Below are 25,092 nucleotides of genomic sequence, written 5' to 3'. Positions count from 1 at the left end.
TACGCCTACTGCCCTTCCTGAATATTGGTGTGACCTGCGGAACTCTCCAGTCTTTGGGTACGGATCTGTCGTCGAGCGAGCTGTTGCATCGAAGTACTCTGAAAGGAACCTAATTGGTAGGCAATCTGGACCGAAAGGCTTGCTTTTATTAAGTGATTTAAGTTGCTTCACTGCTCCGAGAATTTCTACTTCTAAGTTACTCACGTTGGCAGCTGTTCTTGATTCGAAGTCTGGAATATTTACTTCGTCTTCAATTGTAATAATTCAATGGACAGTATTGTCACGTGTTAGAACTGCATGTACTGATTTGCACGTGTTGTGCTAGCAGTGTTGATCTCCAAGAAATACATTCCGTTGATATACATTCTCGAACTTTTCGAGGACATTATGCATTCTGCCTGAATGACCGAAAAAAATCTGGGTACATCTTAACTCGCTAATTCAATGGATATTCATTGTTTTCAACGTAAAATTTAGTGTTGTGCGTGCAATATTCATTTTAAAAACACTTAGAAAGAGACTCTACATTTCTTTGGGAGGAAATTTCATTGATTTCGATTTATTATTTGTTGATTTACCATAAAATTGAAGTGAGAATTCAATAAATAGCTTGCTGTATGTATGCTGCCTGTCGCCATTCAGAAATCCTATTGAGACTGATGGTAGGCATGCACCGTAAAACCTTAGGACCGTGTCTCTGTGAGCGCCAGCTAAGTGACGACGTCTTTTGAAATGTACTGCGTGCCCCTAAACGCCCGAGATACTGTACACACATTGTAACGGTACTGTTGTTGGTAAATGCGAGCAGAGAATGGTGCGCGGTGCAATGAAGACTATCGCGCTGGTAGTCTGTGGTTCATAACAGTCGTGAAGCAACAGACTTCTCTATCTATGGAATATCGCAACTGTTATAGTGCTTTCCTTTAGCACGACAGCACTCAGTCCTGTTCTAAAATTAGCATAAGTTAAGCGTAAATTCATGCAGTCTTAGGAAGACGTGTGGAAGCTACGTCGTCTTCTATAGCGCGCCGATTATGTTGGGGGCGCACTGTATTAGCGGAAGGTAGGCGAGCGTCTGTCTACATGCATTCCTAACTGTATGACGCGGTGCCAACTGCTCCACACCCTGCTTACCGGGTAACACGTGGCTGCCGCAATCACGTCATGGTTAGTGAGAGTGTGCGCACGGCCAGCTAAAGAGACTCACCCCTGGGTAGTGTTCGTTTAAATAAATACGCAGTTGTTTTTATCTTGTTCCCACTAAGTGACAATCACACAGACCGCGTCAGTGGGAGACTCAGTTTTAAAGCTAGGACGAGTGCTGTGTAGTTTTGACATCCAACAGACTTCTCATCATTTTAAACTTGCATTAAGTGTATTTTCTCACAATTTTGAACTTACGGTGGGGTATGGAGAAAGAATTGCTTGAATTGTAATTTAAGATGCGGTGGGGGACTGGGGGGAAGGCTGAAACATAGCACCAATGGACTTGTGGGAAATGTGTTGTCTCGATTTTTGAATTGAAATAGCATGATGCTGTATGACATGTGTTGGCCATTCGCAACTTCGAGCGACAAGTGTTTAAACGGTGACGTCAGAAGGAAGTTGCTTGACTTAGGACAGGCAGTATGGAATTCCACACTTAGAACTAGTCATCTATAAATAAATAGCCCTACAGGTCTCTGCAGGACTGGACGCTCTCTAGCAGGCAAGTTACTTCCCTCCTGACCCAAAGAGATCACCTGTGACGTCACAGAGCTGCGCCAGTATGCTATGGTCGCCATGTTAAATCGTCATCTCGGTATTTTGAATTTCCCGCCAATTTATATATATCTGAACTGGACTGTGACAGTGGGGGTGGGGAGATGGATGAATTCGATGACTCATCAACATTATCTATGACCTACTCCGCACCAGAAAACTCACTGTATGCCTACTTATTCATCCTACAGCTACTAACTTAACACTTAAACTGCGGAAACGAAGAGGAAAGCTAAATAAGTGACTTGCTGGTGTGCTGCTGCCGCTTCACCAAAGGAGACTGACGGCTGACTTGGGGACCAGCTTGCTTCAGGAGAGGATAGAGTGGCTTTAAGCCGTGCTTCCCAACCACATCCAGGCAAGAGGGTATAAGTATGCTGAAACTGCCTAGTTCTTTGTAAATTTGACTCGATTTTGTAATTACTGAAATAACATCGCATACTCTTTCAGCCCGTGAAGTTCCTTTCGTTCCCTCCTCGCGTTCTGAGTGCTTCATTTGTTGATCAGGCAGCGTATGTTGCTCACAAGTCATTGTAATATTCCTGATGGAGATTACCTCGTATCAATATTAACATATCCGCTTACGCATTGACTGAGTGCCTACATGAGCCCGCATGCGCGCTGTAAGTCTTGTCTAGCTCACATGAGGCCCATAGTGACAACAGAACTGTCCCAAAGCAATTCACGAATACCCATTATCTAGCTTTATATATAAGCGTTATGTGAAAACAATTTCGTATTTTTTTCCTTCGATTTGCATTGAAGATCCTCGAACATCTGTTACGCTTCCGCATGGGCTACACCGGCCTTTTACGACCCTAGCAGCACGTGTTTGAATTCTTACACTTTACCTGCTTCATAAAAATGCCAGCTCTGGAGATTTTTGAGCTATATTCTTTAAAGGTACACTGCACTTTTCCCGAATCAAGAGTTATTTAACATTCGCCGTTCCTACTACGGATTTTACGTAATCGTTCCTTTTTATATCATTTCTTAGTATTACCCGTAGCCATTCACACGTCGTGGCGTGCTAAGGACATTACACCTCTTTATTTTTGCCACTATCTGCCATTTAGCTACATTTAATGAGAGCTGTCTTTCATTATGTCTAGTGGGGAATTTTGAAGACGTCTCTCTTCGTTTCCTCATGATCATCGAAGACGATATTTTCCTGCCAGTGATCAATCTGATGGTGCTGCTGGTCCTATCAGATAAATCTAATACGAATAGTGAGAAATCTTAGTCGCCCTATTGCGCTGCTTTGGGGCACACTCGAAATTTTCCTTTGTTTTCAGATTCGTACCGAACTTCATTAGTCAAAAATTAATCGAGCTGTTCACTTACCTGTGAAGATGACACGTATGGTGGTATCCTGGTTGCTAGTCGACAAGGAAGCGCGATGTCAACAGCCTTTTGGAAATCTAGCCAAGCGGAATCTACCAGTTCAAGAAGATAATTCTCAGTTTGCCATCTAATACGAACTGGATCTGGGCGAATACGTTGTTCAGAGACGGGGGCAGGGGTTACAGTAGTTTCATCAGGGATGGCCTGATGGTACTTGGGACAGAAACCGCTAGCCAAAAGACGAAGTACGAGAGGGCGATCAACAAGAAATGCAATACTTTTTTTGTCGGTCAATTTCGCTTGAAGAAATGCATATTTCTTTGTAAGACATGCTGTAATATTCCTGCTTCAGTCCCTACAGTTTCACGAAGTTCCAATAAGCGGCCGCGCTATATCGTAGTTTTCTACATAGCATCTTTAACGGAGGAGCACAAAGCTGTCATTAAGGTTTTTTTTCTTTTTTGCGGAAAACCAGAGCATCGTATATATTTATAGGCACTTACGGAAAGCTTACGGCGGCCTGGCAGTGAACGGAAGCACGATGAGTCGTTGGGTGAGGCGGCTGTCGTCATCGGAATAAGGTCACGCAAACCTGTCCGATCTCACGCGTGCCGGTCGGCCGCGCAATGTTGGAGCGTGCGGACACACTCATTCGAGGTGATCGACGGATGACAAACGCTTCGCTGCTCAACTGGACGTCTCTGTTGGTGTTGCTGACACAGTCGCCCACCAGATGCGGTACTCCAAGGTGTACAGCCCGTATCTCGCACCTTCTGACTTCCATCCGTGAAGAAGGCCAAATTACAATCGTTGGTGCACACCCTCCAAAATCTGGCGAAAAAGGTTGCGATGCTCTGTTGCGATCGAGAAAGCGACCAAGGATTGTTTCTTCATCTTCGTCACCATTGTCACCCATCATTTCAAATTCAGGTAAAAGTGAAATGATAATTAAATGGACACCCTAGCTGCAAACAGGCGTTGATATGCTTCACTGGGGACATGTTGAAAATGTGTGCCCCGACCGGGACTCGAACCCGGGATCTCCTGCTTACATGGCAGACGCTCTATCCATCTTTTTTTTTGTTGTTGTCTCATTTTGTTCGTTTTCGTTCGTTGTATCTGCTCGGTGCGGACGTCGCAAGACACCCGTTTCAGTTATAGTTGATCCATTATCTCAGTTCTTTTTTATTACAGAGGGCAACTAACCCTCTGACCGAACACGCTGAGATACCGTGCCGGCTGGCGCCTGCAGGGACTTATCCCTTGCACGCTCCCCGTGAGACCCACATTCCCAACATGTCCACACCACTACATTCGTAGTGCAACGGATAAGTCCCTCCAGGCGCAATATTCCCTGTGCCCTCGGTGGCTCAGATGGATAGAGCGTCTGCCATGTAAGCAGGAGATCCCGGATTCGAGTCCCGGTCGCGGCACACATTTTCAACATGTCCCCAATGAAGTATGTCAACGCCTGTTTGCAGCTAGGGTGTCCATTTAATTATCATTTCATTCTAGTAAAGCTGCATGGTCATCAACGGTAACTGTTCTTTCGGGAACAGATACTACTGTCATATATAGTTCAGGTGAAAGTGTTTCTTCATCTTTTAATGGTAAGGACTACATCATTCGGCCTCGAGAGATCTCTCTGGAGGGTGAGTATGGACATCGCTGGTGATTTGCAGCTAGGAAAAAAAAACCAACACGTATAACTCATAGAAATATTATTCATCATATTCAGTCCCCTGTCAATGGCACTAGAAATGCAGGTACGCCGTTAGAAATATTTTCTTTATGTTTCACAGATGACATGTTACAATTAATAGTAAATCATAGGAACGACGAGGTAATGAGGAAAAGATCAAAACATCAAAATCCAAAGAACACTCAGAGTACAACTTCCACTGAAGAATTAAAAGCTTTAATTGTAACCCTGATCTTGACAGCAAGTTTGAACAATAACCATTTATCGTCTCGTGAATTACTTGATAGTAATTTATGTAGCCTTAGATAAAAATCAGCCATGAGTTCCGAGCGATTAGAATTTTTAATTTCTTGTCTGAGGTCTGATGGTAAGTTGACTCGTGAGGAACGAAAGCAGTCCGATCCATTTGTAGCCATCATGGAATTATGGGATGAATTTGTTATCAATTGCCGTAACTATTACAGACCACGCTCATTCATTACAGTGGACGATCAACGCCTTGCTTTACATGGTAGATGTCCGTTTCCTATGTTCATAGCCAACAAGCCCGCTAAATATGGGATTAAAATTGTCATGGCATGCGACACAGGAACAAAATACACTATGTGATCAAAAGTATCCGGACACCCCCAGAAACATACGTTCTTCATACTAGGTGCACTGTCCTCCCACCTACTGCCAGCTACTCCGTATCAGCGACCTCAGTAAGTCTTTAGCCATCGCGAGAGAACAGAATGGGACGCTCCGTGGAACTCACGGACTTCGAACGTGGTCAGGTGACTGGGTGTCACTTGGGTCATCCGTCTGTACGCAAGATTTCCACACTCCTAAACATCCCTAGGTCCACTGTTTCTGATGTGATGGTGAAGTGGAAACGTGAAGGGACACGTACAGCACAAAAGCGTACAGGCCGACCTCGTCTGTTGTTTGAGAGAGACCGCCGGCAGTTGAAGAGGGTCGTAATGTGTAATAGGCAGACATCTATCCAGACCATCACACAGGAATTCCAAACTGCATCAGGATATACTGTAAGTATTACGACAGTTTGGCGGGAGGTATAAGGAGCGTAAACATTGGACGACTGAACAGAACAAAAACGTTATGTGGAGTGAAGAATCACGATACACAACGTGACGATCTGATGGCAGGGTGTGGGTATGGCGAATGCCCGGTGAACGTCATCTGCCAGCGTGTGTAATGCCACTAGTAAAATTAGGAGGCGGTGGTGTTATGGTGTGGTCGTGTTTTTCATGGAGGGTCTTCCACCCCTTGTTGTTTTGCGTGGCACTATAACAGCACAGGCCTACATTGATGTTTTAAGCACCTTCTTGCTTCCCACTGTTGAAGAGCAATTCGGTGACGGCAATTGCATCTTTCAACACGATCGAGCACCTGTTCATAATGCACGGCCTCTGACGGATTGGTTACACGACAATAACATCTCTGTAACGGACTGGCCTCCACTGGCCTGAATCCTGTAGAACACTTTTGGGATGTTTTGGAACGCCGGCTTCGTGCCAGGCCTCACCGACTGACATCGACACCTCTCCTCAGTGCAGCACTCCGTGAACCATTCCGCAAGAAACCTTCCAGCACCTGACTGAACGTATGCCTGCGAGAGTGGAAGCTGTCATCAAGGCTAAGGGTGGGCCAACGCCATATTGAATTCCAGCATTACCGATGGAGGGCGGCACGAATTTGTAAGTCATTTTCAGCCAGGTGTCCGGATACTTTCGATCACATAGTGTATATGGCTGATGCTTCCCCACAGCTCGGGAAAGGCACGGATACTAACGGTCTGCCACTTGGAGAATACTAAGTGAAGGACTTCTCAAAAACAATGAGAGGATCTAACCGAAATGTTACCGTTGATAACTGGTTCACATCTTTCAAGTTAGCCGACGATCTATTATAGGAGAAACTCACTCTCGTTGGTACTTTGAGACACAATAAGCGAGAAATATCGCCAGAACTACTTATAACCAAGAAGAGAGAGATAGGAACATGCATGTTCATCTTTGACAAGGAAATGACTCTTGTCTCATATAAACCAAAAGCAAATAAAGTGTTCCTTCTGTTACAAACGATGCACGACCAGGCTGAAACAGACGAAGTAACTAAGAAACCTAAGATGATACATTGTTACAACTACACAAAAGGTGGCGTTAAGTCATTAGGCCAGAAGTCTCGCAACATTTCTTGCAGCCGGAAGACTAAACGCTGGCCTTCGTGTGTCTTTTGCGGAATTTTGAACATTGTGTGTGTCAATATGCGGGTAACCCACGTTCACAACACCACCCGTGAAAAAGAGAATGTCCTAACGAGGAAAAACTTCCTGATAAGACTGGGTGTTGAGCTACTCTCACCATGGATGCAAGGCAGGCTACGCATACCAAGAATATCAAATGACCTGCGCCTCATTATACAGTCTGTCCTTGGAATCGTGGAATCGAACCCCATCGTGAGACCATTGGTGGAAATGCTGGAATATCATCTGCCCCGAGGAGAATTATCTGCCACATATGTCCGTCGAAAAAGAGAAGAGAGACAACAACGTTTTGTGCTGTTTGTTGTAATGCATATCGAAAAGAGCATCAAGCGCAATTATGCACTAATTGTTCGAAATAAATGTTCTCATTGGTGTCAAAAACTATTGTTTCTTTGATTATAGACTGTGGCCTGTATTGTTTATTAGTGGTAATTAACAAATAATAAAATGTGTTGCCAAATTTTGCTTACTTTTTGTTATGTCGTAAAAATTACGAACGTTTCTAACATTAGATAACAGAAGAACGTTTGTGTTTTAGGGTTAAACTCAAGACCTAACCTAACCACAACCTCGTTATATGCAATGTATCCGAGAAAACGACAGTCAACAATCTGCGACAGAACTAAAATCACGATCGCTTTGCTCAGGGGGTTAAAGCTAACCTCTACGATGTGACATCCCTCCCCTCCTCCTTCACTCACCGGGACGATGTTCGTCCCCGTCGGTATGACGTGGAACAGCACCTGTAACTCTCGTAAGAACACAACTCCTCGCGTGGTTTAGAAATATTCTGTTACCTGTCCGCAACAGTTTTCTCAGCTTATACGAACTGGTAAACTGTAATCGTTTATTTTTATTTTTATGCCCAGTTAGTTCCGTGACGAAATAAAATCTTGATTCTTGATTTCATCATTACGGTCGTTTTTCACATCATACATAGCGAGGATGAAATTTTGCTGTCTACTATTCCGTTGCTACGCCGTTGCTACGTCAAGTTATTAACAACGGTCCGACATAACTCCAAAGATAACTTATGTTGGAGTAAATGTTTTCTGATACGCCGTAATACCGAATCAAACTAATCACTTTTCACTGTCCGTTATTCATGTACTCACTTAGTCACTTAAAATGTTTAGAGAGTCAATCAACTTGCATTAATACACATTGTATTGTCCGTTTAATGAGTTAGACGTCACGTAAGATTTATCTTTTGACTCGGATTTTATTGTTCTTCCTGTCATTAATTGTTTGTCCCCACAACACACGCACACCGATATGCCATTCAAGATTAAACTCTATTCAGTTCAGTAATCGTGACGCTGACAACTTTTGATTAATCGGCGTACTAGTCTTTCTTCGTGTCTTCGTTTTATTGTGTCCTACTCAAGACTATGAATTGTTTTTCTGTCGTTGATCCATTGCTCTCAAGGTTTGTAACTGTTCATCAGTACGAAGGCTAAGTGCGATAAACCAATATCACTCAAGTGAAGTCTAACACTCGTCTTACTATACTGTCGCGTTGAGAACGGTAAAGATTAACTTTCTTCAGTCGAATGACTGAGCAATACTTCAATCTCTATTTCACGAATTATCAAACCTCCAAAACTGTAGCAATCTAATAGCGTTTGCATCCAGACAACATCGCCAAAGTACTCTAGAGCGACTCAAGAGGAACTAACTGAAGATTTCCATATCCGAGTTGCATTGTAGTCGCATTGAATTTCCTTTACGATGCGGTCACAACACTCTTCCATGGTAAACGTTATCTTTGGCTGAATTACTTTCTTGGATTTAACCTTCGTTCATATGATTTTGAATTTATTCTATAGATGTTTGATAAAGAATCTATGATAGTCATTTCCTTTTATCTCCCCTTTTCGTATGCTATTCTCAGTATTTGAATGATACAGGTGTTCATCAAAATATTACCAGTGTAGATTTTATGGTCAATAGTTGCCGTCACTGTCAAGAAGACTCACTTCCCTACTTTAAGTTTCCACAAAGTTTGTTAACTGGGGTTTCCTGTCCTTGGGGCGTTACAACGAGCAAACTCCATGCAGAAAAATTTCAGTTTAAGCGGCAAAAGCAAACTAATTTCTCGCTTGCATTGCTTAGCTCAGAATATCTTCACACCGTCGACACGAGCTCCCACGTTACCAACCGATCAGCAGGCCTTGCTGGCACCTAGTTACATATTATAGGCGGAACAAGCACATTACAAACAAAAAAAGAATGAAAGGAGGAAAAATAAGAGCAAATAAAATCAACACATCGATTAAAGTAATGCAGCAACGTATTAGAAATAAAAAAAATACTTTTAAACCAATTAATGAATAAAAATAACAACCAAAGTCCTTTTGTTAGACCTAGAAACAAAAAAAAATTGAGCATGTGATAAGATTCGAACAGGCGACCTTCTACACAACAGGTTTATACGCTAACAACTGCGCAACGACTTTGTACTACAGAAAACTTACACTTTTGACTCTGGTGATCCAGTCGCAACCATTAATGCAGCCTTCAAAAATTCAGCTTCACACATTGTCGTGTGGAGCTTTACAATGTAAGCCGATATCTGTGATTATAACAACAGTATATGTGACGCTGAATCGGGTCTTGCGCGGAAGAATCCAGTATTGTTTTGTTAGTGCTGCATACGGAAAGTGTTTTTTTTTTTTTTTTTTTTTTTCTTTGCATGATGAAATACGAAATAAAAGGGCAATACTCAGGATTCGGGATCCAAACTCATAAAGAGAGCCTGACAAGAAATTGGAAGTGAGCTGACTAAATGTTGTGGCAGTTTGGCAATGCCGAGCGGTTCGGGCGTGACTTTGAATGTTCTGATTGGAGGAAACCAGCTGCAACGCGTGAAGTATCAACCATCAAGTAATTTTAATCTGAATATGAACACACATTTGAATATTGGCTCTGAGCAGTATGGGACTTAACTTCCGAGGTCATCAGACCCCTAGAGCTTAGAACTACTTAAACCTAACTAACCCAAGGACATCACACACATCCATGCCCGAGGCAGGATTCGAACCTGCGACCATAGTGGTCGCGCGGCTCCTGGCTGTAGCGCCTAGTACCGCTCGGCCACTCCGGCCGGCACATATTTGAATATTCTAGACCTGTTCCTTGCGTATGCTAAGAATCCAGCAAGTGTTTTGTTTCTCACAATAAGCCTGCCTTTAGAGGACATGCTTATGCTGCAGCCTAGCTGGTGCACATCGCCGGCACAGCTAGCTGCTCACTGTCCATTGGCCACGCACAAGGTCGCATTTAACCTGCAGCTGCACCTCGGTCATTGGAGTAGCGTGCTTGATCCTCTGTAGGTGTGAATGGACTCACTCACTCACTCACGCACTCATATTGACCAAGAGGCACTCACCTCCATGCGTGCCAGAATATGGGTGTGGGACTAGCAAAGGCGCACTGGTGTAAGCGCACTTCAAGGAAGACGCCTTTCATCTCGTGGGAACCTCTTCAGAAAAATTCGGGATGCGGCTTTCCGGACAGAAATTGCGAATATTATTCATCTTACACGACATACCTGTACCCTAGACCAAATTAGGCAAATACCGACTCGCTGTAATGTACACAGGGATTCACTCTTCCCACAAACATTCTCGAATGAACGGGCCGAAATCTTAAGATATGGAAAGAGAAAAGTACACTCTGCCACGCATTTCACAGTGATTGGCAGCGTAAACATGTCTTTGATACTTACCTTACACACATTCCATTACGCTGCCGTATTTCGGTATTAATTCGAGAAAGTCGTTTCGTAGCAATTTTATTAGACTATACATAGTGTACTGAATAATTTAGATATAGTACATTACAAAGTACATTGGATACAGAGTCGTAGACAAAGCGCGGGGACAAAAGGGGTCGACGACAGCGCCACACGCGCTCGTCACTTTTTCTCTCCCCAGTGGCCACGCGGTCCTTCACTGGTCGATGTCTTCGCCGCCGCTCGTCTTTCCTTCACTGCTGCTGTCCGGTACAGACACAGTTTTGGCATCCGGAACAGCCTTTACGTTGCAGCCTGGAACAGTCTCAACATTTCCCTCCTGGACAGCTTCCACGTTACCCTCCTGGGCAGTCTCCACTTTGCCCCCCGAGACAGCGTCCATGCTGCTCTCTGGGACATGGTCCATGTTGCCCTCCGACGCAGCCTCCATGTTGACCTCTGGGACGGGGTCAGCTGAATCAGACATACCTACAAAGAGCAGAAGAGATATCAGCGGGAAGTACATTAATTCTGTAAGCTGGTCTGGAGCAGCAATGAGTTGGCGAGTTGTACAGCTCCTTTTTGACAGTTTAAGTCAATCTACAGGGTGATCCATTTGTGTAAGACGACCTCCTTAAAACAAGAACAGGTGGTTATGGAGAAATTTAAAGTCAAGTAGTACGAGGTGGTAGAGGGGGGAAAACATGGTGAGACTGTATTACCAACTTGGTGGCTATCTTATAAGCATCCATCTTTGATGCAATAGAAAAACAATTCTGTCTTGCACTTAAGCATAGTGCTATTCATCCTCTGTTTCTGGCACATTTCGTGTAGAATAAGACAAATGCTGCTGAAAATACAGAAAGGGTACGCGATGTGCTCGGCGTGTCGTCTACCATGTTTATGGTGGTTGTTATCCGGTTCACCTCAGTGACTTTAATCAACACACACACCGAAATAAGACCACGAGCATTAACATCCTCTCAATTACGACTGCAAGATTTCCGATCTCCATCGCATACGTAGTTGCCTCTCCCATGTCCCCACTGACAGAAATCTAATGGACCTGAATTTCGGGAATATGGATGGCCACTCCGCCGGACTTCTCCAACGCATCCCGCTCCATGGAAAAGTTATTTATTACTTGGAAATCTTTATGTTGAATGATGAATTTGATTTTCGACCGCAAATAGAGAACGCAATTTTCCATATCAGTGTGTATGTCGAAGCACGAGTGTGCGCCGCTTCTGAGGCCAGAGCACTGTATTTGCACTTCGATATTCTTTCAAAACTTTTGTACCAGGCTGTGGCTCAGCAAAACTGAGAAATTATTGACGTAAGCTGTCTCCTGATCCGAAGCTGTGACCACCACTGATCGTAATTAGCGCTCTGAATAAAAAATGAAAATCGTCGATGCATCGAACTTCTTGTTGTTGTGGTCTTCAGTCCTGAGACTGGTTTGATGCAGCTCTCCATGCTACTCTATCCTGTGCAAGCTTCTTCATCTCCCAGTACCTACGTCAGCCCACATCCTTCTGAATCTGCTTAGTGTACAACTATAGGGCGAAAATATTAACAAGGATTCAAGTAACAGTAAATCAAATATCAAAAAGTATAAATTATGGGGTTGAACAGTTTTTACAGGATTTCATTTGAGAGACATTTTCCTTAACACAGATCCTTTGTAGTGGCATGCGGTGGAGATCTGTGGGCGCCAGTTATTAAACTGAAAGTTTAAGCAGCTGAAAGATGTCAAAAAATTGTATAGGATTACGACAAATAATTTAAAAAAATGTGCAAAGGAAACGGTATGTGCTTCAGGATGTATCTAAATATTGTAACCAACTTTCCAAAGAGTAACGAGAGATTTTATCAAAGAGTAAGATTTTTGAGAAGAAAATGCTATACTCTCCTCCTATTTACCCCAAGAACACTGTACAAATGTTACTACTAGTGAAAATTGTAGCACCATGAGGGAAATATCCCATTACAATGAAATTTATTCCACAGATTAGTTACATGCGAACAGTTAAATGATTTCAACCACAGTACTGTACAGCGTGCAAACTATAACTATTTACAACGTGCCACAGTGATGTAGGGGACATAAGAGACCAACAAAGAGACAGGTTCGTCTATTAAGACGGGAAACAACGTCAAGTTGTGCTACAAAAGCCACCTAAGCTACCCTGCATTCGCACTGCACGTGATTTTGAATATCCTTTCGCCCTTTTCACCTCACCGGTTTTGTCGCTCTTAACCGTTTTAACATTTCTTTTTGTCCCTAAAATCGTCCTGAACTTTTTTTAGATTTTAACTGCGTAAAATTAAAAACCAAGCCTTTTTGTTTCTCACCCTTTCTTAATAAGAAACTCCTGTGTTTGTTAAGGTGTAGTTTCGATTGAACTGTAAACATAATTAGTTTTTGCATAAAATATTTTAAAGTCTTGGATGGTTGGTTACCATAGTGAAAAAGTTTAGGTTACTAACGTTAATTAAATAAAATTTCCAAAATCTGACTGACGTAAGCCGGCAGCATAAGAGAACGAGGGAATATTAAAAATCTTGAGCTGTAGCTTAGGTGGTTTTTGTGGGTGAAATTGAAGTGGTTTTTCGGCTTCATAGACCATAAGTACATCAAAATGTCAGTCTGCTGCATCATTGTGTTATGGTGTAAACAGTTATCGTTTACACCCTGTATACACACTTTGACCACGAGAACTCAGTACGGTGTGAAACTGCTACGTGCTGACTAGGAACCAAAGATGGCCTCCACCTTCTCCTGGGAACACACTGCAATACGGTTTGTAGGCACGTCCATAAAGCATCGACAGTAACTGCAGGAGGACCAGAAAGAACAAGTTGCCGATCGACTATATCCCAGATTTGTTCGATGGACGACGTGTCAGGCTAACGTACAGGCTAGGAAAGCAGTGGTACCCGTCGTTCTTCGAAGAAAGCTTGCGCATTCCTCACCACGTGTGGGCCGGCGGTCTCCTGCAGAAATATGGAATGTGGAGCTGCCTGCAAGAGGGTCAGAGCCTTGGACACTAAGGCCTCTCGGATGTAGAGGCTACTGTTCTGATTGTCCTCAATAAGCAGGAGAAAAGATTGAATGTTATTGCCAACGGCGCTCCAAACCATCAAGCTTGACATTTGTCAGTTACGTCGCTCAGTAATGCAGTCTGCTCGACTGCGTTCATTACGGTAGAGTCTAACACGTATGGAGCCATCACTGTAGATTGTAGAACATGTTGAAGCAGGACTCGTCCGAAAACGCGGCATTTTACTATCCGGCACGACAGTGGCGGCGTCCACTGATACGTTGCAGTCTGTGGCTTCTGGTCAGTAGAAGCAGATGGCAAACGTGCCACCAATTCAGCCTCAGGAGCGCTTGTGATGCCATTTAGCGCCCTAAATCACTAATCATCATCATCATCATCATCATCAGATTCTACTCTGATAAGGGAGAACACTCGCACTAATGGTGACAGAGAGACCAACGGAACAAAGCAGGCGGCTCTAAAAGAAATTACTGAGGAGATCATGAAGTGAACGAATAACCAAAAAAAGTCCAGAACGTAGCAAAGTCGTCTTAAGCGTACATAACAATCCAGAGAGCAATCCAAAGTTCAAACGTAAACTAGGCACGGTCAAAACTGTGCTATTCAACGGCTCATAGCTAAAAGCTTCAGTGACTAGAGAGAGAGAGAGAGAGAGAGAGAGAGAGAGAGAGAGAGAGACCAGTAATAGCCTGGCTGCAGCGTTTAGAAGTAAACACTCGTAAGATGGGGGCGGCACCTCACGAGCTCGGCATGGCGGCTTCGCAGTGCGCGAGCACTATCCGTGGTTGTAGTCTAGTGCCCGAGTAGCTCTGGCGTGTTTCACCTATCGACACTTTGGCTAGGCGAAAATTCCAATCACCGTCAGATACTATAATAATAATAACAATAATAATAATCCAGATTCCAGCTGACGGCGCTGAACCGTTTCATACATGCCCACAGCCATTTCAGTGCTCCACATCAAATCAACACTGTGGGAAAAGCTGTTCTGCATGTTTCAGCCATATGTACAAAATGGCTGTCGTCCCATACCGCGGTCATATCGTATGGTTCAGTACCCTCTCGTCGCGATATACAACGCTCTTCTATTCATTTGTTACTCAAATGCATCAGTGTCAAAGCAGAGTGTCCTGTAAGAGCTGCAATGGCAGGGTAGGGCAAACTCACTTCCTGGAGACCAGCCATTCTGCCTCGTTCGAACTCGCTCACAGGCCGATATCGTAATACTGCACCCTTTGACAATGTCAAGGCATACCGGCGCTTGCTTGCACATTTCCAATTTGTGTGACATCGCAACACTCACCTGCGTGCCCACAGACAAGGAGTTGCTACCGGGCTTACGTGCAAGCCATTTCTCTGCAGTTTTCATCACTTACTATGGCTCCACTAATCTACGCAGCCTATAGGTTTTTGGTGTGATTAAAGTATTCCTTCCGGGTGCTGCCATTTCCGCAAACATTACTGTTGAAAGTCTATAGGCTCTAGAAGTTTTATGGACTAATACAGCGACATTAAAAACACAATTACAAATACTCTTTAACACAAAACACAACGATGCGCCAGGAAAGAATTATCCAAATGGGACGGAAATTGGTAGCTGTGAAGTACATACACAAGAAAACAAATGACTGCAAGTTCAGAAAAGTTGGATGGTTTAGTCAAGAGAAAGAGCTTCACAAATTGAGCAAGTCAGTAACACGTAGGTCCAAAAATGTTCAAATGTGTGTGAAATCTTATAGGACTTAATTGCTAAGGTCATCAGTCCCTAAGCTTACACACTACTTAACCTAAATTATCCTAAGGACAAACACACACACACACACACACACACACACACACACACACACACACACACACACACACACAAACACACAAACACACGCGCCAAAGGGAGGACTCGAACCTCCGCCGGGACCAGCGGCACAGTCCATGACTGCAGCCCCTTAGACCGCTCGGCTAATCCCGCACGGCCACGTAGGTTCACTTCTGGCCCTTATGCAAGCAGTTATTCGGCCTGGCATTGAGTGACAGAGTTGTTGGATTTCCTAATGAGGGATATGATGCCAAATTCTGTCCAATTGGCGCGTTAGGTCGTCAAAACCTGGAGCTGGTTGTATGGCACCACCTACAATGCTCCAAACGTTCCCAGTTGTGGAGAGATCCGGCAGTCATGCCAGCCAAGGTAGGCCTTGTCAAGCACGAAGACAAGCGGGAGAAAGTCTCGCTGTGTGTGGGCGCGCATTATATTGCTGAAATATAAGCCTCGGATGGCTTGCAATGAAAGGCAGTACAACAGAACGCGCAATATCGTCGACGTACGTCTGTGCTGTAACGATGTCCTGGATTACAACCAAAGGGGTCCTGCTATGAAATCAAATGGTACACCAAACCATCAGTGCCGGTTGTCGGGCCGTCTGCCGGGCGACAGTCAGGTTGGTGTCCCACGGCCGTCCGGGGCGTCTCCAGACACGTCATCGCTGCTCATCAGGGCTCAGTTCGATGTGCTACTCATCAGTGAAGATGGTTCAAATGGCTCTGAGCACTATGGGACTCAACTGCTGTGGTCATAAGTCCCCTAGAACTTAGAACTACTTAAACCTAACTAACCTAAGGACATCACACACATCCATCCCCGAGGCAGGATTTGAACCTGCGACCGTAGCGGTCGTGCGGTTCCAGACTGGAGCGCCTTTAACCGCTCGGCCACTCTGGCCGGCATCAGTGAAGACAACTGTACTCCAGTCAATGAGGTTCCAGGCCGGAGGCGTGTCTGGAGATGCCTGGGACAGCGGTCGGATATCAACCCGACCACCCCCCGGAATACGGCCCAACAACCAGGAGAGACCGTCCGGGATGCCATTTTACTTCGTAGCTGCACCCCTTCGGTTGTCATCTGCGGCACCTTTACAGCACAGTGGTACGTCGACGATATTCTGTGCCCCGTTTTGTTGCCGTTTGCAATTACATTTCAGAAGATAACGCCCGCCCACACACAGCGAGAGTTTCTACTGCTCGTCTTCGTGCTTACCGAGCCTTGCCATGACAGTCAAGGTCGCCGGATCTCTCTCCAGTTGCAAACGTTTCGAACATGGCCCTCCAACCAGCCCGGAATTTTGACGATCTAACGCGCCAATTGGACAGAATTCGGCATGATATCCCTTAGGAGGGCTCCCAAAAACTCTTATCAATTAATGCCATGCCGAATAACTGCTTGCACAAGGGTCACAAGTGAACCAATGCATTATTGACTTGCTCAATTGGTGAAGCTCTTTCTCTTGGATACTCATCAAATTTTTCTGAAATTGTAATCATTGTTCATTTGCACATGTACTGGGTGATCAAAAAGTCAGTATAAATTTGAAAACTGAATAAATCACGGAATAGTGTAAATAGAGAGGTACAAATTGACACACATGCTTGGAATGACATGGGGTTTTCCTAGAACCAAAAAAATGCAAAAGTTCAAAAAATGTCTGACAGATGGCGCTTCATCTTATCAGAATAGCAATAGTTAGCATAACAAAGTAAGACAAAGTAAAGATGATGTTCTTTACAGGAAATGCTCAGTATGTCCACCATCATTCCTCAACAATAGCTGTAGTCGAGGAATAATGTTGTGAACAGCACTGTAAAGCATGTCCGGAGTTATGGTGAGGCATTGGCATCGGATGTTGCCTTTCACTATCCCTAAAGATGTCGGTCGATCACGATACACTTGCGACTTCAGGTAACCCCAAAGCCAATGATCGCACGGACGGAGACCTGGGGACCTGGGAGGCCAAGCATGACGAAAGTAGGCGGATGAGCACACGATCATCACCAAACGACGCGTGCAAGAGATCTTTCACGCGTCTAGCTATATGGGGTGGAGCGCCATCCTGCATAAACATCGTACATTCCAGCAGGTGTTTATCAGCCAGGCTGGGGATGATGCGATTCTGTAACCTATCGGCGTACCTCTCACCCGTCACGGTAGCAGTTTTGCTGCCCAGCGCCATCTGTCGGACATTTTGTGTACTTTTTTTGTTCTAATAAAACCCTATGTCATTCCAAGCATGTGTGTAAATTTTTACCTCTCTATCTACAGTATTCCGTGGTGTATTAAGTTTTCAAATTTATACTGACTTTTTGATCACCCGGTACATTACATCTTCCGATATCTGTCCCATTCTGATAATTCCTTTGTGGTGCTTCTCTTTCTCTCTTTTTTGTATTAGAGGGTAATACTAGTATTCGTTGATCACCAAATACTGAACAATAGATTTTGAGATAAATTACGTTCTAATGTGATTTCTTGTCTTTCCAAATGGAACGAGCATCCCTTCTTCTCCGATGGAGCCCAAATTACATACAACTTTGTTACTGTGAATCGATCAGAAGAAGGGTGTAGCACAAAGAAAAAAATCAAATTTTTAAGTAGGAATCACCGTAATGGTGCTGCATATTATGGAGTAAGTGAACCCCGCAGTTTGGGACGTGCGGCCTGACCTGGGACGGCGGCGAGCTGGCTCATGAGCAGCTGTCGCTCGGCCTGCAGCGTGCGACACAGCTTCTCCAGCTGCGCCGACTGCCGCGTGACGCGCTCCAGCTCCCGACCCTGCTGGTCCCGCTCGCCCGCCATCTGCTGGAGCGACTCGTGGCTCTTCTCCCAGCGGCTCCGCCACGACGCTGTCTCCTTCTCCAGCTGCGTGATCTTCTTGCTCATCTGCAAAAGAGCACAGTGCTGCTGCTCAGCAATATGACGTGGGTGCAGGGTACCATTTGGGGGAGGTCCTCTGCCAAACCAACAGAATATATCAACTCCACTAGTTATGTGCAACAGAACCTTCATATTTAAAGACGACTAATAATAACAACAACAACAACAACAACAACAACAACAATAATAATAATAATAATATACTGGAACAGAACCATTATAACAGATAAAACAACACCACATAACAAGCCTGACATCATACTCACCAATAAAAAGAAGAAATTAACACAACTAATCGAAATATCCATACCCAATACAACAAATATACAAAAGAAAACAGGAGAAAAAATTGAAAAATACATCCAACTGGCTGAGGAAGTCAAGGACATGTGGCATCAGGATAAAGTTGACATTATACCAATTATACTATCAACTACAGGAGTCATACCACACAATATCCACCAGTACATCAATGCAATACAGCTACATCCAAACTTATATATACAACTACAGAAATCCGTAATTATTGATACATGTTCAATTACCCGAAAGTTCCTAAATGCAATATAACATATACCGTACAGTTAAAAGGAAGTCACGCTTGATCAAGGTCCGCGTCACTTTCCATTTTTGATCAGACATAACGTCTGAGAAAAGAAAGAAGATAATAATAACAACAATAATGTACATAGAAAACTATATAACAATACGAGTAATAATAATTTATTTACATCAGTGGTTATTTATTTATTTCAAATGGATGGATCAGGGCCTTCAAGCTATGAACATTTTCTATCGTCCAGTCTTTACCAGGAAAAAGTTAATACACACTGTCAAGTCACACTAATGTGACCACCTGTCGAAAGCCCGAATAACCACATTTTGCATAGTGGATCGCTGTGAGACGTGCAGGAAGAGAGTCAGTGAAGCTCTAGAAGATACCGACGTGTAACGAGATTCACCTGAAAACGCCACCTTTCGCCACTCCGTGGACGTCCATTGCCGCTGCTGGCATGCAAATTCCAGCCTTCGTCGCCGATGAATGGCAGTCAGCATGGGTGCAAGGAAACAAACGCCTGTTGTGGAGGCCCATACGCAGCAACGTTCATTGAACGGTCGTTGAGGGGAGACAGTTCGCAGCCCCTTGATTTATCTGACCAGTCATCTGCTCAACACTCGCACATCTATTCGCCGGTACACATCTCCGCAGCCGTCGTCCACCTCTGTCATTTAAGGCCTATGATGCACCGCAGTCACCTTGGCACCGGTCTTGGATAGTGATACTTTGTCATGTACGGTATAATTTAGCCACAGTGGCACCCAAACAGTTAACAAACCTATCCGTTTCGGAAGTGCTTCAACCCTTGGCCTGAATGCCAAAGATCATACCCTATTGGACGTCAGATAAATCGGCCTGTTTCCGTATTACGAGACTGCACAGTTTTCTACATCCCACCCAACACAGTTTACATACCTTCCACTGCTAATGCTGCCCCTGGCATATGTGGGTAGTTATTGCACGCTGACGTCTAATATATGCCGTGGTCACATCAGTGAGACTGGACCGCGTAGAATTCAAGCACAGGTTCGAATTGTAGAGGAGATTACGAACCAAACGAGTGCAATAATTGTTTGACTGAATACATAATTATCGTGTTCATAGGTTTTATAGGCAAATTCCCTCCAGAAATGTAATTTTCCCTGTGATTCGAACCCACTGATGTGTTGCCGATGAGATCTGAATAATTTTTAGATTTCTGCAAATGAATTTAGTACAATAGTCCATAGTTCAAACTTGCTTCGCCGCCACGGTTCCGCATAAGGAGTCCTTTTACCCATGGGGGCGTTGGGCTGGCGTCAATGAAGAATGACCAACTTAAAAGCCAGGAAGTCTCCCACGCAACTCTAGCTGAAATGCCACAGGAGGGTCAGCGTTGTCTCCCAAGCGAAGTTGCCTGCAAGGAACTACTTTTTACCGGTGTAGTTATTCTACTGTCTGTCCCTCGAAGAAATAAAACCAAGCAACACGCGCTCTGAAGTCCACTCGCAAGAAATATCTAGTCGCAGTTGGCTCATTTTGGTCCATCGTGAAGATTGCCGTGCAAGTGTACCACCATTTTAGTTGCAACACGTGCTGGACTTCATCACCTTGAAGTCAGATGTGTACGAGAAACTCATGGTAGGAATTTGGTCACATTTCTAGAGCGTGTGCGCTATTTGGGCGATCGCTGTAACAACATGTACTCCTGTCTGATCCTACGAACACTCGAGTGCCGGCTGACTGATGCTTTTGTTGTAACCAATACGCTCACATGCCTGTGCCCTCATTTTCGTGAGTTCCTCTCTCACGGCTAAGTAAGTATTTATTTATTTCCTTCCGATTAATACAAACTCTTTATACACCTAGTAATTTTTCGCTTAACACTGTAACAAACTCCCTTCGTCATTTTTTGTCTGTTTTATGTATTCGTTTCCCAGTGAATAACTTTTTTGCGACTTTAGTTATCCACTATCGTGGATTCATGGCTGTTCCTATACTGTGAAGGCTGCCTCACCATTTTCCACGTGTCTGAGGTCAATTATTCAGATTCTGAATTCAATGGCAGTTACTCTATTACTCTTCCGTAGTTCTTCCACCTCTCACTAAGACTAAGATAAGCCACTATCGGAACACTATCTAGAGGTTGCAACATCTGATGCTTAAAGGTCCAGGAAACAGGCAATTTGTGCAAGAAAGCCACAAGTTTTAAAATTCCCAAACGGAATGACAGAATTGCAATATCGCTTGTCATCATCGATGGAAATCAACTACCTATTTCAATAAAAGTTGTCCTACGTAATAATCGTACACCGTTTTCCATCTGTTAATCTCGTCAAGTGCAGTGACGAAGCTACACAACAGATTTCTACAATCCATCATATTATTATTATTATTATTATTATTATTATTATTATTATTATTATCATCATTATTATAATTGTGGAATTTAATAACAGTCTTATTAATATTAATATCAATCAGAAACAGAAATAGTTGCAAAGTACAGTGTTTCTTGCATTTAACTTGCAAGAAATTCAGAGAGATACATTTGAGAAGTACATGCTCTCCATGCAATTTATTTAAGCATTGTAATAGGAAAAACCTATCAAAACTTAGACAGCTTCGTTATTTACACGATCTAAAATCGAAGTGTGCTCCCTCCATTTTCTGAATTTCCCTTAGCAATACCATTCTGAACAAAGACCTATACCTGCTTGTAAATTGAGGAAGGCTGTTTCCTGCTTTTCTCATTGTCTCGCCTTAACTCATGTGGTTTGTTGATTCCACCTGTGGCTCACGAACGACGTCTGGTTTTTTGTTGGCAGCAGCTCTGGTCACAGCCTGTAACTGGCGGTTTTTCCCTGACTAATGCTTTCTCCTGCTGGGCTATCAGCAAACCCATGCATTTAGAGTTGCCCTAAAGCAGCCAACTGAAAAGTATGCTGTGATACAGCTTGTAACATCTACAATTCCCTGCCATTTCCGTGATAGAAGTTTTCCTACTACTTTATTCCCCAAAAGTTACCAGAGGAATTTTGAAATTGGTTTATATAAAAACACAAATTCGTTCAGTCACGAGCCCCATGAACAGTTGCTATGAGCTTAAGTTATATTAGCTGTGAGGTGTTTTCGTAAACAGAAACTAAATATTAATTACTATCATACTGTTGCAACTACAACTTGACAAGCCTTTGTCTCCCTTTATAATTTTTACCCCCAAACTTCCGTCATCGAACTATCTATTCGCTGATGCCTCTGAATGTATCCGATCAAACGATACCTTTGAAACGTAACAGCTCATTCTTCTTACGATGTCGAAGCTAATTTGGAGTGCTTGATAAACTATTAATTGATCAGGACCCATAAAAGCAATTTCGTAATTTGAGCTATGTAACAATTTTAAACAACTTCACATCGAAGTACTCACTAATATTACTTCCGTCCGTTGGTAGGAATGTCTTGTCAACTCGTTCAGTTGCAGTTAGGACTTTCCATTTACGAACACTCGAATAACAAAAGAGATATGAAATATATTGTAGTTATAGTGTTTGAAACCTTAAAAACACTATTTCTCATCCTGTCAGCTTACTACGCTGTAGGCCAACGTACCATCTAATTGATACATATTTATTGTAATTCATACAACGTAACCAGATTAATAATGTACACAAAGTGTTTATTTTGGCTGCGGTATTTATTAAAATTCTATTCACGCGAAAAAATATGTACAGATATTTGGAACAGGAAATATGGTAGGAATATTTGGTATAATATAATTTCATGTAATTAATATACAAATGGAATCGGCATGGTTTACTCGCGTGATTTCACTCATTTTTCCATGAGAACAATATAAGTGTAACTGTCATTGTATCTTATTTCATGCATTTCAATTGTAACCACTGGATGATAACATTTTTTGTAATTATCAACAAGTTCTGTAATTATCACTAGCCAGTTTACTATACGCAACAGTACATCAGTTGTTGGAGTGAATAAGGTGCGCGAGAAATCGTGTCGTGGGCCCAGTACGATGGAATATCTTGAGAACACCGTGTGGTGTAATAAATTGTACACCTGAAATAATAACTGACTATTCACATCTTTTGAGAACAGCGGTCTTCTTTGGCCCATCTTCACTTAAAAACTTACAGGAGGTATCATCTGCAGCGAAGCATCGAAATGAAGATAAGTTCTGGACAACGTTTACTATTTTGAGCAAACTGAGTCACACCTAACCAACTTTAAAAACATTTATTAGAGCTAATGCTGACAAAATTATTATTTCGTAAAGCTGTTTACTTTGAATTATTTTCTGTGCAAGGCGGTTACACCTCACCTTCTTTCAGTCATATTGTGCTACAACAGTCTCCTCTCCCCGATTCGGTTCGGTATCTGTTCGTATACGTACCGAAATTTTATGGGTCTTTTCGTGGACAGATGTTACGACAAGAGAAACGTTGCGAGAGCAGATCGATTTCGCTCACCTTCTCCATGTCCTCCTTGAACTTGTTGAAGACGGACGTGCTGCGCGTCATGGCGGTCTGGAAGTCGTCGAACTTCTCGGCGTAGAGCGCCAGCTGGCTGCGCAGGTTCTCCTCCGTCTGCTCCATGGCGTGCACCTGCTCCTCGTACTTCATCACGTCCTGCAACACCACCACACACACTCAGCGCCTCCTCTCCCAGTCTGGACAACAGGCAGGCTCCATAAACTCGGCTCACCATAAGGGGCCAGTGGCCTAACTATAGTATGATCGGCAGCTGGTAGTGCTATTGCCAGCTGACAACTGTCAAGCGTAAACAGCTGCTGCTAAAAAAAGGGTCGTGCGTAGGGCTACGACAACAGTGTGGCGTTGGCATTTAGGATCGCGATACGCGTTGATTGAGGTAGGCGCGCGATGCTGCCGCGCCAAGTCCACTGTAACGGTCAGAGAGATCTCTCGCCTGCTGTAAGTTACGTCAGCACGAGCGCGTGCCCCGAACACAATTGTATCAAAATTTAAGAAAGGCGAAAAAAAAGATGAAGGGTAAGTAGAAGTAGTGATGGTAGTAGGAGGAGCAGGAAGTAAAAGTAGAAGTAATGATAATAGTAGGAAGAAGGAGGGCATAGATCAGAGGGCAATAAAATGGAACGGGGCAGAGATGTATGAAAGGAAATCTGGAGGCAATTCACAGTGAAATGTGTTGAGCGAAAGCTCCATAAAACCTACCTGTCCTTGCTACTGAGACGATTGTTCCTAGTTTTTGGCTACTACATTGAACCACTCTCGTTATACCAAGTCAGCGTGGAGAGCGATCGAATGAAGACTTTATTTTGGCTTTGTTTTGTTTGTTACCGCTTCTCAGTGATCAACAAATGAAAAAGGAATCGCGATATTGTTGCAACGTTGATCACACTGAACGTGTGAACAGGCTAAGAAACGATGAGGATTACACAGAAATGGGAAATGTCGGCAACCTAATGGCGAGAGTGGAGGGGGAATAGTGGAAAGAAGGAAATGGAGGGAGGAGGAGGATTGTATAGCTCTTTGCCCTGGTGTCAGTTATGTTGCCACACTGAATGGGACACACTGTTCGATCTGTTCCTTACTGTCTTTGTTATGCCTTCCTTGGTGTGTGAGGTCTACTTTTCGCAAGGCACCCACAAGGAATTACCCATAAATCCTTCCATAAGCCAGCTGTACCATCATAGTTTACCAACAGAAATTGGGGTTTAACGAACTGTCGACGATAAGGTCATTATAAAGATGGTGCACAAGTTGAATTGTGCACCATCCAGCACACAGTGTATTTATTGCTGCCACTGGAGATTAACGTATCACTTCATACGGGACAGGATACTATTCCCTGCTCATACAGTACAACTGACGATAGACATTAAGGCAGAGTTCTGTTTAACGTAACTATCGCACTGCTGGCTCAGTAGAAAGACGATTCTGTCGTCTTCGGCGATGAATGAGCGGCGTTGTGCTCAG

General features: G+C 43.6%; 1 protein-coding gene across 3 annotated transcripts in view; it reads right to left on the bottom strand.

Moving 5' to 3' along the window:
• Positions 1 to 10,856: 10,856 nt before the first annotated feature.
• LOC124790052 (alpha-taxilin) overlaps positions 10,857 to 25,092 on the bottom strand; it is a 160,456-nt gene continuing 146,220 nt past the window's right edge. For all 3 annotated transcript variants that reach the window (XM_047257614.1, XM_047257623.1, XM_047257630.1), the window contains 3 exons: positions 23,605 to 23,763; positions 18,366 to 18,582; positions 10,857 to 11,301 (listed from right to left, as the gene is read on the bottom strand). In XM_047257614.1, the coding sequence (XP_047113570.1) occupies positions 11,030 to 11,301; positions 18,366 to 18,582; positions 23,605 to 23,763 (648 nt within the window). In that variant the 3' untranslated portion in view covers positions 10,857 to 11,029. The remainder of the gene's footprint in view (positions 11,302 to 18,365; positions 18,583 to 23,604; positions 23,764 to 25,092) is intronic.

This window comes from Schistocerca piceifrons, chromosome 1, assembly GCF_021461385.2.
Source record: "Schistocerca piceifrons isolate TAMUIC-IGC-003096 chromosome 1, iqSchPice1.1, whole genome shotgun sequence".
In the NCBI taxonomy this organism is placed as follows: domain Eukaryota; kingdom Metazoa; phylum Arthropoda; class Insecta; order Orthoptera; family Acrididae; genus Schistocerca; species Schistocerca piceifrons.
This window is presented reverse-complemented; position numbering and strand designations above follow the sequence as displayed.